At 45.2% G+C, this 14,610-nt stretch overlaps 1 protein-coding gene across 1 annotated transcript in view; it reads left to right on the forward strand.

Annotated features, from left to right (window-relative positions):
* Positions 1-14,610, forward strand: part of DCTN2 (dynactin subunit 2) — a 47,326-nt gene that overhangs the window by 24,765 nt on the left and 7,951 nt on the right. Inside the window, exons 3-6 of the mRNA XM_055003913.1 lie at positions 10,388-10,484; positions 11,129-11,190; positions 11,937-12,035; positions 14,333-14,493. Coding sequence (XP_054859888.1) covers positions 10,388-10,484; positions 11,129-11,190; positions 11,937-12,035; positions 14,333-14,493 — 419 coding nt within the window. The remainder of the gene's footprint in view (positions 1-10,387; positions 10,485-11,128; positions 11,191-11,936; positions 12,036-14,332; positions 14,494-14,610) is intronic.

The following is a 14,610-nucleotide window of genomic DNA, read 5'->3' on the forward strand; positions in this document are numbered from 1 at the left end:
CATGTGACCATTTTCGCCGAGGGTGATTTAAACTTTAAAAAAACTCCCCCCCCCCGTTCCAGCTGACCGAAAGTGATTTCATTTTGTGGTCCTGAGTTCCACCACCTCTTTTCCCAGGGAAAAAGCCCTGGGAAGACATACGCCATAAAGGTGGAAAGCACAGCCCATCCTTATTCGTTCATTTAATTGCTGTTTGTACTCCAGTTCTGGGAGTTGTTTTATTTGGTAGAAGCAAAAGAAGGGACTGTTAATCTCTTCATTGCCGCATTATTACTTTTTTAAAAAAGCAGGCATGGCCCAGAGAAAGTTGAGCACTTTTTAAGTCCCCTTTGATTTCAGTGGGGGAGATTTTAAGCATATATTTAACTGCCCCATGGAAATCAACAAAAGTGGTTAACTGTGACTGGATTGTGAGTATCGGGATGTCTACTCAGTGTCCCATTATCAAAATCTCATGCACCCTCTTCCCAGCTCATGAGACAGACTCTGGCATTTCCTTTGTTTCGTTGCAAGTCTCCATCAAAAACATGAACTCCTTACATGCTCCTTTTTAGCTCCTCATCCGCTAGTTGTAGATGAGGAGGCATCATGTAGGCTCTTAAAAGGCAAACAGATGGCTCATAACTATACTTGCTGACGGCTGGTCTCTGTTAGGAGGCCAGGAAACATATAGGTCAGGGTACCGGGCATCTTGGATACCTTGCTAAAATATCAGAGCCTGGCTCAAGGATGCTGTGACCTTGTTCCCGTTATGATGTGCTGGGCCAGATATCAAAGGAGGGGCAAATCTACTAAAAATAATTTAGGGACTCTTTCAAAACTGCGGAACGTGATTAATTTCAAATTAATTTCAAATTAATTTCCAATGCCCTATTTGTATAAGTCTCAAAATAATTTCAACTATTGCCTATATAAGCTTTATTATGCACTTTCTATTGTCATAATCTATCTTTTCTTTTTACATAAAATTTCTATTTTTTAAAAAAACACCGTGAAATGCGCTGGCTTGTAAGGAAAGCACGTGGCTCCCAGTTCTCCAGACAACTGACTGGCTTCCTGTGCCTCTTTCTCTCCCTGGCCTTCCATGCAAACTCTTTCGTGGCCTAACTTTCCAAAGAACTCCCTTGCTGAGAGTCAGAGAAATGTCAGCGTTTATGGCTGTCCCATCAGCCCAGTCTGCTCAAGGCTAAATCATTTTGATTCAGAATCTAGCTTATCTCTTCCCCCCACCTTCCATCCAGCTCCGGGACAGCGAAGAGGTCAGCAGCTTGCCCCCTTGAGCCACCTGGTGATGCTTTAACGGAGTATCCTTGATGCCTCTAGATGTACTCTGCCCTATACGTTCCCTGCCCTGGGATTTGAGCCAGTTATAATTGACTGATTGCTTTAAGAAATTGACATCGTGTGTGAGAAAATAGCAAGGCAGAATGTGAAACCTCAGCTAGGCGACCCATGGGTTATTTTGCCCTGAGAAGTAGTTAACGCTGATGTGCAGAGGTTTATCACTTCTCGGTAATATTCGGTGAGCGTGAAGGCCTTCTGCCATTGCATTCATCTTTAGAGAACTGCATTTTTGGATATCCAACATTCATATAAGGGAACATGGAGGTATTTTACCCCTTGGTGGAAATACGGTCTAAAAGCAGACTTAATTTAAGCCACCCAAGGATATCTGCAGCTTTAGACCTGTTCAGCTTGAGCGGCAACGTAGGACCTTCACCTCTTCCCCGGTTCTTCTTGGCCTTGTGCCCCTGTGAGCGGAGGCGGTGACGGCAAGCCATTAAAGGATGCCTCTGCAATTCCTTTACCTCTTTTCCATGTTGCTTTTTTCTTCTTGAGTTTTGAACATTTTTTTTTATTGTTGAAAACAGATAGATAGCTCATTTCCCAGTTGAGAGAAAGGAGGAGCATTCTGGCACTGGATCTTTTCCTCCCACGCTTGCTTTTCATAATTACCTTCAGAAGCCTCTTTAGAAGTCTTGAGCCTTTGGGCGTTTGATCTAGCAGGGGATCATCCAAAATGGCAGCGAAAGCTCGTTTGCTGCTTAATTATTTAAGGCCATTCCCTGCATGGCTGTGTGTTTGAGAAGCCCTGAGAGCACGGATGGCTTGAGGAAGGAGGGCCACCTGGCTTGAAGGAGGAGAAGCCACCAGGCTTAGAGGAGAAGGAAGAATGTGCAGTGTCCATTTGGGCTCTTTGGTGCAACTAACATGTTGGCCCACCTTCCCTGTGATTTGATCGGCCCCATAAAATTCCGCACACGTGAGCACCGCAGCTTCACCTAACACCTCCCTGCCGCCATCTAACCCAGTAATCGCTTGGCAACCTTGCATGGTACATGGGAAAGCATACCTTCATTGTCTTTCTTCTCAAGAAACCCGCTTTGCTGTGGCCCCCCCAGAGGCTCCACCAAAAGTGCTGGAAATCCTGCTTTAAAAAAAAAGTAAAAAGGTTGTTTGAGGCTCGGCAGAGGTGGGTTTTCTTGTGCATTGAATATGTTTGAACTTTTGGTGTGTAGTGCATGTGACAACCTTCTAATCCAGTTTTTGTCTTTTCTTTCCCTCCCTCTCCCCTATTCCGCTCCCTCTTCTTTTTAACCCCCTGCCCTGCCCTTTTCCATCTCTGGGGAAACGCAAGGAGCTGGTAAGAAGCCTCGCTTTCCGTCTGCTTTGGTGTTGGTACTGCAAATAGCTGCTAACCTTTTTGTCTTTACCAGGTCTTGCTGCTGTGGAGGTGGGAGGAAGAAAGAAACGTTGTAGGATTCTTGGGGTCCTTTCGAGGGTCAGCCAGAGACAATTGGGTAGCAAAAGCCCTTGCCCTAACTACATACAGATGCTGTTGGTTAAGGGCCAGCGTATAGGAGTCCTTCTGTGTATCAATGTCTATCTGCCTCCAAAATGCTCAAGGGCCCAAGATTGTGGAAGACTATGGGACCAGTTATTTACAACACCGGAGGATTTAGCGCTCCACTATCCAAACTCAAAATGGATCCTTGGTGGAGATCTTAATGCTAGAATTGGGCCGAGTAGATCAGAGACTCAGCAGGGCTTAAATACCCAGATTGCTGAACATACATCTCTCCGTATGCGCAGTTCATTAGATTCTGTAACTAACAAGCCCGTCATAAAATTCCTTGAGCTGCTAGCTGTCTTCAGTCTGTACAAAAACCAGAAAATCCAAATGGCTGTCTTTCCCTCATCCGCCTGCCCCCTCCTGCAAATAAAATATGCTAAGTCTTCAAAATTTGCCATCTTTTCACACCCAAAACCTGCTGCCTCGCTCTGCCTAGCAGTTCAATCGGCTCTGGCCACTTGATCATGGAACACAGGTCCCTCCTAGCTGTAAGCGCTGCTTGCAGGATGCTATTCCGCTTTAACGATAAAAATTTATCATGTAGTGCCATTTTAGTTTTATCACTGGTTCAGAGCAAAGTCAAACCAGTTGAGAAGATCCCGCCAGGATCAGTTCAGAGTCCATATAATCCAGTCCAGTAGCACCTTTAAGACTAACCAATTTTATTTTATCGTAGCATAAGCTTTCGAGAATCAAGTTCTTCTGCTGAGAAAAAAATATTTACAAAAAGTAGTTTTAAGACTTGCAAGAAGGGTTAACATATGTTTAAACATTTTTGCAAGTTTCACATTGTTCTAATGGCTTCCAAAGATCTTGAATGAGAGAAAAAAATGGTCCATAGAAAGAGAAAATCAGAAGAAAAATATTAATACAAAGCAATGTTGTTAACATGGTATTGAATTTGTGATGTACAGGAAATTAAACGGTGACAGCATCAGCAGGACAGATAAGAAAATAATTCTCGGGATAATGACTTGCTAGATTCTAACACTAACTGTGTATACAGTTAGTGTTAGAATCTGTGTATACAGTTAGTGATTCTCGAAAGCTTATGCTACAATAAAATAAAATTGGTTAGTCTTAAAGGTGCTACTGGACTCTTTTTGATTTTGCTACTACAAACTAACACGGCTAACTCCTCTGGACATATAATCCAGTGTCCTCTTTCCAGCAGTGCTTGGCCATGTGCTTCTGGGAAGTCCAGAAGCAACACACAAAGGCAAGAGGCCTGCCTTCTTGTTTGTCTTTGGCATCTGACACTCAGAAGTATACAGTCTCCATTTGTGTCACCTCTTATGGGTGTCATACCTATCTCTCACCTGTAGCCATCAACATGGCCGTTTCCACACATCTTTCCCTCGCACAAAACTGCACAAAACTCACGGAACGATGGCGTCTTCATGGAGCGATTTCCCATCATGATTCTGTTTCATGGCACGATTTCTGACGAAACGGAGTCATGACAGGAAATCGCGCCGTGAAGATGCTGTCGTTTTGTGAGTTTTGCGCGATTTTGTGCGAGGGGGAAAGATATGTGGAAACGGCCCATGTCTTGCGGCAGCTTTGTCTAGTGTTGTCCTTTCAGAGGTTGGGCAACCCTAACTAAGCAGCATTCCAAATGTGGCTTCCTGAGAGGGAAAAAAATCATAAATCTAGGGGAGGACCACAAGGCCATAAGATCCATTCTTCAGTCCCTAAATCAAGATCTTGCACACACCAACCCCAAAACAGATTAATCCATATAACCAGAACCAGAGTGTGTCACGAACAGGGAAAGGGGAGTAACTGTGGCTCCATAAGATGTCATGTTGGCCTGCCGTGAATGCTGGACTCGCATGTGCCACCTTCTTGTGGAGACCACGATGGAGCAACCCTCATTTAAAACTAACTTTGGTTCCCTGTGTCATACAAATGCAGTCTTAACTGTAGTTATCCCCACCCCACCCCGAGCTAGGATTCGAAATCAAAGATTAATCCAGGTTTAGAATTAGAGTGGCTGGTGCTGCCCTGGTAAATGCTGGGAGGTTTTGAGGGTGGTGGCGTCGTTTAGGGAGGATGTGTTGGCCCTTCTGGTTTTTTAATTTTTTTTTTATATATATATATATATATATAGGAAATTCCTAGAGCACCACTATGGAGGCTATTTTCTAGCCATTCCCCCCCCTGCTCCTCAGTTTCTCAAGCATGGGTGTTTTCCTGACAAGGATGAGGATTTATCAACAACGGCTGGGCAAATGGCGAACCTACTTTGAATCCCAGTTTGTTGAGGGAGTGCTGACTCTGGTTGAGCCACCTACTGCCTGAATTGATATATCACAGGCTGGTCACTGGAGCTGGTTTTAAACTGGGATCCCTTAATCGTGCGAAGGGACAAGAGAAGAGAACATGCCGGGTTCGAGAACATGCAGGCTTGAGGCCCTGTGACCCCCTATGGAAGTCCAGGCAGGCAATGGCAAACCACCTCTGCTTGTCTCTTGCTTTGAAAACCATCTGGGTTGCCATAAGTCGCCTGCAACTACATTTTGTAATAAGAACTGTGCGTATATACCACTCTTCTAGACAGAGTAATGCCCCACTCAGGGCCAAGCTACACATGACGAATGACACTTGAACGGCAAGTGGATTGAGTGGAGGGCAAGTGAACAGGGAGAAATACACTTGCCGTTCAAGTGTCATTCGTCATGTGTAGCTTGGACCTCAGAGTGGTGAACAAAGCCAGTGTTAATATCAACCCCATAGTACATCTGGAGAGCTGTGGCTAAGAGGAGTGGCTTACCCTAGGCCATCTGGTGATCGTAGTGGGATTTGAACCGGCAGAGTTACGTTTCGCAGCCCAGCTACTTAACCACTGTGCTGCAGTGGCTCTCATATTTTACGATTTTTCCCCACAGGGTCAGACGCCACTGAGTTGCAATTTTAAGAACAATTATCCCTTAGATTTAAAGATAGATTCTTTCTTTCTTTCTTTCTTGCTCTGCTCTTTTGACCTATAAGCCTTAAGTAGTCACTGAGAATATGAGCAAGAAAGGAAGAATTCCGGCCAGAGAAAGTCCACAAGCTACAAAAAAGGGTGATTTCTTATAAGTTGTCAGAATTCCCATGGCCTGAACTGAAAAATTGGCTAAAATGAGTAAATGTTCCCCTCTTGTGTCTGTTAGCAATTTAGGGACTAAAATATCTGGTGTAAAATCTGTCCAGTGTAATGTCAGGGGTTTGATCCATTTCTGTCTTGCCTTGTTGTACCAGGGACATTCAAATAAAACATGGGTTACAGTTTGATAATACCCAGACCCTCAGCCACAATATCTGTTTGAGAAATGTATACGTTAAATGTATCTGTTTGAGAAATGCGGCCTTGGTGCATTTAGTCTTACAAACACACTTGCTCATCTGTATTTAGGGACTGTTTAGCCAAACGAATACATTGGAATCGTCAAACTTGGAGGGATCCCCGTATAAAGGGCAGAACAGATAGTGAAAATGCTTTCAGCAGAGCAGTCCAGCGTTCTGTTAATATGGACAACAGTTCAGCCGATTGTACGGCAGGACGCAGCTGGCCCCGCCGGGAATCCAAAAAGACTGAGCAGCCTTGTCAGGCTTCATATTTGACGGCTCGTCTTTACATACAGAAGATTTTAAACATTAAGCAAATGTAGTAATTGTATGCTCTGATACCCGATGTCCTTTCTTGACCTTCAGAAACCTACAGTCCTTTGGGGAGCCCCGTGGAGCTTGCCGTTTTAGACCGTAATAATTTGCTGCCCCACCATGATATCATAGCTACTTTAATCTGACGCAGCTGTTTTGAGAATAGCCAATTCCAGTTCCTTCTAATGTGAAGAACTAAAGGGAAACGGGAGCAGAAATTTGAAGCTTTTGTAAGTAGCTCTTCAAAGAGAGTCTGCGGCCATTGATTTCCAATCGGAGCCCATTACCGCCACCGTGCCGTTGCCGGAATGTTGGTGGTGCTCCTGCGTCTCTCTAGCGCTTAGCCGAAGTTGGAGGCTGGTGGTAAAGAGGGCGGCACTTCCTCACTTTCATGGATTCTGAGTGGTGCCGCTCTAGGAGAGGAAGTTCTTGAAGAAGGAGCACTTCTCTTGAGAGATCTGGGGAAGACCCACAGGGCAGAGATCCGTGTTTAGCCTTCTGACTGTCCAGAAAGCAAGCAGGCGTGTTAGAGAGCATCTCTCTGTTTGCCTCCTTGGTTGGTGTAGGGAGTGGCCAGTGAGGCCTCGTGCTTGCTAGGACACAAAGCTGCGTTTCATTACCAGACGCTTGGTTTTTCTGGGTTAATGAACGCACGAGAGACACCTCATTGATTTATGGCAGCGGGCCACCCGTCAGCAGTGTAGCGGGCAGACATTGCTGCTGGGATTTGTCTTATAGAATCATAGGGTTGGAAGGTACCTCTAGGGTCATTTAGTCCAACCCCCTGTACAATGCAGGAAATGCACAGTTACCTCCCCCTCACACCCCAACCCAGTGACACTTACTGCGTGCCCAGAAGATGGCAAAATACCATCAGGGTCACTAGCCAAACTGGCTTGGGGAAAATTGCTCCCAGACCCCGAAGTGGCGATTGGCATTACCCTGGGCATGTAAAAGGGGCCACGAGAACTAGGCACTGATGTAACCCTTCCTGCCCTCCCTCTCACGATCTGCCCAGATTCACAGAATCAGCATTGCTGTCAGGTGGCCATCTAGCCTCTGCTTAAAATCCTCCAAAAAGGAGAGCCCACCACCTCCTGCGGAAGCCCGTTCCACTGAGGGACAGCTCTAACTGTTAGGAAGTGCTTCCTAATGTTTAGCCATTTCGTTGTTCCCCTTCGGGAAATACTTGGAGGAGTTCCAGACCTAACAGCCCCCACCCCCGGTTCTGCTTTCTTGAAGCCACCGGGTCTTATTCTCAAGGGAGTTCTACTTTTGAGTTCTGCCAAGCAGGGCTGCCGAAAGCCATCACAGGCCTACAGGCAAAGCTGCCCTGTGAACCACCCAGAGCCAACCCAAACTTGAAAACAAAGCACACATTTGCCTCATTCTGCGGACCGCCTGGGTGACCCAGGTTCACCCAGGTTCCTGGAATTCTCCCCCCGTTTTTCAGCCTGCCAGATGGTACGTTAATGCCTCTGTGCCTCTTGCTGAGCAACCGTCTCCGATTCCATCACAACTTTTAGCCTAAATTGTTTGCGCTGCAAAAACCATTATCTGTATTGATCGGCAAAACTGTGGAAGGACCGCCATGTAAGTCTAGCCCCCCCGCCCCGCCCTTCTTGTGTCTCTGCTGTGGAGGCCCTTTCAGAAATGAGCTATGGCAGAGCACAAGAATATTCTTAAGTTCTTGCCAGCTGAACTGTTCACAACCTGAATGGGTTATCTTTATAGACTCCAAGGTCAGGGGTTAGAATATTCCAGAGACAGTGTTTCTCATCCTGTGGTGATTATTTACCTGTTGTCCTTCCCCCTTCGTACTGAAATTATTATTGTTGCAATTACTTTCCATTTGTACCTCTGACATGAACTGGAAATGGCACTCCCATACTGTCTTATCAGTACTAAAAGGAAAATGGAGATGCTTCTTCAATAAGCGAGTTAGACCCGGTTTAGTAGGCAACTAGGAACAGCAAGATACTTTAAAATCTAGTTTCTTCCTCTTTCCTATGTGAATTCCATTCCTCCTCTTTTCCCCTTACTGAATTTAATGTCTGATTTGAAAGGAAGCAACGGTTGTAACATAACCACCCGCAAGGCCAGAGGATAGCTTAGTCATATTTAACACAATTCCTGCCTCAACTCTTCCTTGTCTTGTTTTAAAGAATGCCCGGCTGTCTCAGATTAACATTTCTTTCTTTCTTGTATATCTCTTCCTACATATTTCCCTTTCTTAAAAAAAGCAAAAATCTCTATCTCCGTGTAACTTGCACGCTTACGTCCAATATTTCGAATATCCCCAAGAAAGGTGTGCTCTGAGTTGGGTAAGGTTGCTCCATGGATCAGTCCACGCAGAGAAGTGATCCCTTCTCATTGGAGGGCTTGTTGTAATGCTTGTGGTGGTGTTCCCAATATTAGATTTAGCAGTTTTAGCTGTCAGGTTGCCGCACCAGCTTTCAGTCTTGCCCCACTCATTGCACATCAAGCAAGCTATCTCATTATATTAAAAATAATAATAATAGTGGCCCCTACGAGTATGTATATAATTCTTCACTTTGTCCTAGGGTGAAATAGAGTAGGCCTTATGCTGGTAAACAAATAGTTCGGCCAGGAAATCACAGCCTTTGTACTCTAGAGTATTCTTCCTCTCTCCGCACCTCTTTCAGAAGAGTGCAAGAGTAAAGACAGAATTCATGAATTGGAAATAACAGTGGGTAGACCCAGGGCCGAAGTTAAACAGAAGTGCTTATTTCTCTTGGTTGCTAGTAGTGTTCTGGCCAGTACTTGAAGGCAAAAGATAGGTGCTGCTAAGGTGTAGACACTCTGAACGGTGGCAGAGTCAATATCTGAATTTTTTTAGCTTCTGAAGAGGGATAACCGAATAAGTGCTTTTTCCCTTTCTTGAGCTGTAGGACATGGGCACACCCTTGTGACTGACTCAGTTTAGACCCATTAGGTCTGGAACAGGCCACAACATTCCACACACACACACCCCGGCCCAGATCCTATACACATTAGCCTTCGTAACGGAGGCCCCGCGATGACACGAAGATGGGACGGAAGCAAGAAGGATCAAATGAACCAAGTAGGGCTGTCAAGAGAAATTCTCTTAGTTCCTCTTTACCCAGTTTCCCCTGAAACCCAAATTCCCCCCCCCCCTTTTCCTCTTTTGAGGAATTTGGAGTCAAGTTTCTAATCGGTTCCTTTTTGATCCAAGATGAATTTGAAGAGAAGAGGGGCAGGAAGGGAGGTTTGGCAGAATTTCAGAATTACACTTTGGAGATGTCTCCGCGTGCCTTCTTGCCTTCCTGCTAGAGCATCACCCTGGGGGTACATAGCATCAAGCAGCTGCAAGTGCTGAAGTTACAAAAGGGTGCCTTGATTTGAAAGATAAATTTTGCTCTTAAAAGTGGAGGAAAAGAGAATAAGAGGAATCAGTGGCTATATCTAAAAAAAAAAGTGAATTTCAGAAAAAGAAATCCCTCGCCCCATAACAACCCTGGAACCAAGCCATGTGCTGCAGAAGAAGTCAGCCCATGTGCTGCAGGAGAAGTCAGCCCATGTGCTGCAGAAGAAGTCAGTCTCCCCAGCTGACTGGAGAGCAAAAGTTCCTTTCTGGTCCCATTTGTTCCTTTTGGAACCAGGTGGGAGCTGACCCAGTGAGTTCTTCTCTTTGTTGATCGGGGCCATTGGTGATTTTTGTGAACGAAGGCATGACAGTCTCGTGTCAGGGCAGCCGAGAATGCAGGAACACGGGAGGAGCGTCTCCTCCAGTCTGCTGTGTCTTTCTGGGTCTGATTGGAAGACTGTCAGGTGCAGTGGCAGTGATGTGGGGCGGGCGGAAAGCAAGGCCGGGCTCTCTGATGTTTTTCTCTCTCCACACAGGAGGAGCTAACCAGCATCAGCGTGGAACACATCATAGTCAACCCCAATGCCGCCTACGATAAATTTAAGGACAAGCGAGTGGGCACCAAAGGGTTAGGTAAGTGTTTCTAGAGGTCCTCGCCTAAAACGTGCCTCAGAGATAAGCAACAGATCCAGATTCTACCTCAAACTAGAAAATGCGTGAAAGGAAAAGGAGGGATGTGTGTACAAAAGAGAGAGATCGATCAAAACAGTATCCAAAGAGAAAACAAAGTTCGTTGTTAAAGGATTCTCTGGTGTGTTAAAACACGTTACTGTAGTTCTCTTGCATTATGGTTTACTTTTCTGCTAAAGCACTCCAGTAACTTTTGTTAAGTTGTTTTCTACATGCTGGACATTTTGTACAGCTTGTTTTTTGTTTATCTCTGTCAGTTATTTTTGCGTGCAGATGTGATACATAATATAACATAGGATGATTTCAGTGGAGACGTGCCTATTCCGTTGTGCATTAGAGTACACTTCAACGTTGATTGTTGGGTTCTTTCTGAACTGGAGAAAGCAACGTGGCTGCATTTGGAATTTGAACACTGATCCATGCAAAGCAATGGTAGCAGCTTTGGGTTACCTGGAGAGTTATCCAACCAGTGGCAGTGCAGGGTGCAAAAGAGGAGTTGGTAGAAAGAGTCAACCCTCAGGCACAGTCTCATGAGACAGAGCTCCCTTCTAAAAGAGAAGATGCTGAAGTTCCTTTTTGTTTCCTAGACTTCTCTGACCGGATTGGCAAAACCAAAAGGACCGGTTACGAGTCTGGAGATTACGAAATTGTGAGTAGCTGATTTGCTTTGCATCAGTAAATCCAAACAGAGGAACAGCCACGAGGCTAGGCCACTATCTGGCAGCCGCCCACATGTCATCCTGGGCTAGGACCACCCTATGTCATGGCACAGGGAGCACGAGTGTGTTACTGTCATAAGCAAGACTGATGATGAACAAGTGGAGGGATCAGCTGGCATAGGGTTCTCAGGCGTCCAACACTCCCGTCTGGTTTTTTCACAGTGTGTCACCCTGACTCGGTAGGCTAAAGACATTAAAGATAGAACACCATGTGATGTACTGAAGTTTGTGCTGATCTTATTCTTCAGAAGTGACACACACTGGCTTAGGCAAACTGGCCCGCAAGCATACAACTTGTTTCTTGAATTGTACCATTCTGGATTGATACCCTTTGGATTGCATTCAAATGATCAAACGTTCCTCTGTATAAAAATATTCCACGCATGTGGAATGCTAGATATCAAGGAGAAGAGCTCGAGCTTTGTCTCTTCTCTGACATGTTAGTTTTCTGCACATAGGCTTTTCCCCCATAAGGAGTTTTAACATCACGTGAGATGCTGTAAAATTTACAATTAAGAGCACATCGTATGCTCTTGGTGGTCCCTTTGAAGCATCTGCTTTAAGACAGCCTTGCTGTAGGAACTGGGGGAGAAATGAAATCTAGCTAACAGATTCTAGATCTCATTCATTATCTTGAGGTCGCTGTTGACAGGAGAATCTGTTTCGTTTCCTTAAGTTAGGGGAAGGACTTGGCGTGAAAGAGACTCCTCAGCAGAAGTACCAGCGCCTGCTGCACGAAGTTCAAGAGCTGTCTACAGAAGTGGAGAAGATCAAGGTAGGAGCTTTCCTGTGTTGTTTTAAAGACAAAGGTGTGTGTTTGTGTGTGTGTGGGGGGGTTCCCCTCTGGTCCAGTTTCCAGCTCCTTTGCAACTGCTAGCAATTTGAGTCTACCCAGCTCTTTATGTCCAATCTCTATCAAAAGGGACGATGGATCAAAATCTGGTTGAAAGTGTATTTTATGTGCATAGATCAGTAAACTGTCTTTCCATTAAATAATGACAAAATCACCCAGAGCCGTTACAATTCAGCATCAAATCATTATTTATCAAGTGGAAGACAATTCTTCATCTTCCACCTTAGATGTGTTTGTATAATTACCTCATTTATACCCTACTTTTCTCGCAAGGGGGGGGGGCAAAGGATCTTACATTGTTCCTCATTCTTTCCATTTTATCCTCGCAACAACCTCGTGCAGTCAGTTAGGCCGAGAGTATACGACAGTATAGCAAACAAACAGGGCAAATCCCGGAGCAACAGCTCAAAAGCAGAGTGGAAAAGAACACCGCCTGGGATTAAAGAAACAGTAATGTAATCCAGGGCTTTTTTTCTGGGAAAAGAGGTGGTGGAACTCAGTAGGTTGCCCTTGGAGAAAACGGTCACATGGCTGGTGGCCCCGCCCCCTGATCTCCAGACAGAGGGGAGTTGAGATTGCCCTCTGCTGGAGCGGTGCAGAGGGCAATCTCAACTCCCCTCTGTCTGGGGATCGGGGCGGGGCCACCAGCCATGTGACCATTTTCAAGAGGTTCCGGAACCCCGTTCCCCCGCGTTCCCCCTGAAGAAAAGCCCTGATGTAATCTATTTGCAGTGCTAGTGCTTCCAAATTCATATACATTTACAACGTGCAACTCAAACAACAAGATCATATATTAAATACAAAGTTCTAAGAACAAGGATCACATATCCCCCTCCCATACATTCCAAGGAAGCAGGATGCCAACTCCAAGTCCAACAACAGGTAAGTGCTGTGCTACGAGGGAATGGACATTTGAAATAATTAATCTTCATACGGTGATCCTCTGCCTGCCCCTGAGGAAGTCAGAAGACGAAATCGGGCACTGCAGCCGGCCCCCAGTTTGGGCTACTACCCTGCAGGATCTCTCATGTGGAATATTGAAGAAAAGCTATCAGCAAGAAAGAAGAACTAAATGAGACGTGTACTCTCTGATAAGCACATCACGTACCTGTTGTTGGACTTGGAGTGGGCATCCTGCTTCCTTGGAACATATGGGAGGGGAATATGTGATCCTTGTTCTTAGAACTTTGTATTTGGAATTAGTACATGATCTTGTTGTATGAGGTGCATGTTGTAAATGTATATGAATTTGGGAGCACTAGCACTTTAAATAGATTGCATTACTGTTTCTTTAATCCCGGGTGGTGTTCTTTTCCACTCTGCTTTAGAGAGTATACGACTGGCTCACGGTTACCCAGCAAGCTTCCATGGCAGAATAGGGATTCGAACCTGGGTCCCCCAGATCCTAGTCCAACACTCTAATTACTACTACACCACCCTGGCTCTCCAGTTGCCCCTCCTTTGGCTGTTGCCTATCTAAAGACCTTTCCGTAGAAACAATGATTGTGGGAAATGGAGGGATGGGGTTGACTTTCTTTGATCAGCGTGACTACCTGGAGGCATTGCCATGGTCTGAAAAAGTGGGCACGATACAGCAGCCTTGCTGAAGCTAAGCAGAATGGGTCCAGCCATCCCACAGGGTAGAAGACTGCATGGGAGTTCTGTGGAAGAAAGTCAAAATAGAAAGGCACTTGAATAAATTGATTGAAATGGGCTGCGGAGTGGTAAAACATCACTGGCATCACACTGGAAGTCAAAGTCAATCCCTACAATTAACACCTGGTATAACAAAGTTTGGGACTTCCTACTGATTGAAAAAATAACTGAGAAGCTGTATCTTCAAGCCAACCCAACAAGAAATACAAATTTTTATACAAAATGGGAACCTTTTTTTAGATTTTCTAGCTAAAAAAGAACTTCTACTAACAAAATTGAGATTTCAAGAAATTATGGAAATGGAAAAGTGGGGTTTCTGGTCAAAATAACGATTGGGAAACTATACCAAGAAGGTTACCGTTATAAAGGTCTGTTTCTCATTTCATGATTGGATGAAAGTTTAAAATTATATATATTGATAAGATTATCTCTGTGTTACGATTTGGTTGAGATTTAAGTATTTAATATTGTTATTATTATAGTTTGTATGTTACAAGTTAATAATAAAATTAAAAAAAAAGAAAAACGGGCTGCGGAGTGCTGAGCTCCTCCTCCCCCCACAGAGCTCGGTGAAGGAGTCCACAGCGGAGGAGAAGCTGACCCCCGTCGCCCTGGCGAAGCAGGTGGCGGGCTTGAAACGGCAGCTGGTCTCCACCCACCTGGAGAAGCTCCTGGGGCCAGATGCGGCCATCAACTTAACGGATCCTGACGGCGCTCTGGCCAAGTAGGTCGGGGCAGAGTTGGCCCTTGGGCTGAGGCAGGGCTTCGTCCGGGGGCCCATTTACAGTGGTGAAAACGCCGCGGGTTTCTCTTGCGTGAAAACAGACGGGTCTGGTGGCAT

Source organism: Eublepharis macularius, chromosome 19 (genome assembly GCF_028583425.1).
Source record: "Eublepharis macularius isolate TG4126 chromosome 19, MPM_Emac_v1.0, whole genome shotgun sequence".
Classification (NCBI taxonomy): Eukaryota; Metazoa; Chordata; class Lepidosauria; order Squamata; family Eublepharidae; genus Eublepharis; species Eublepharis macularius.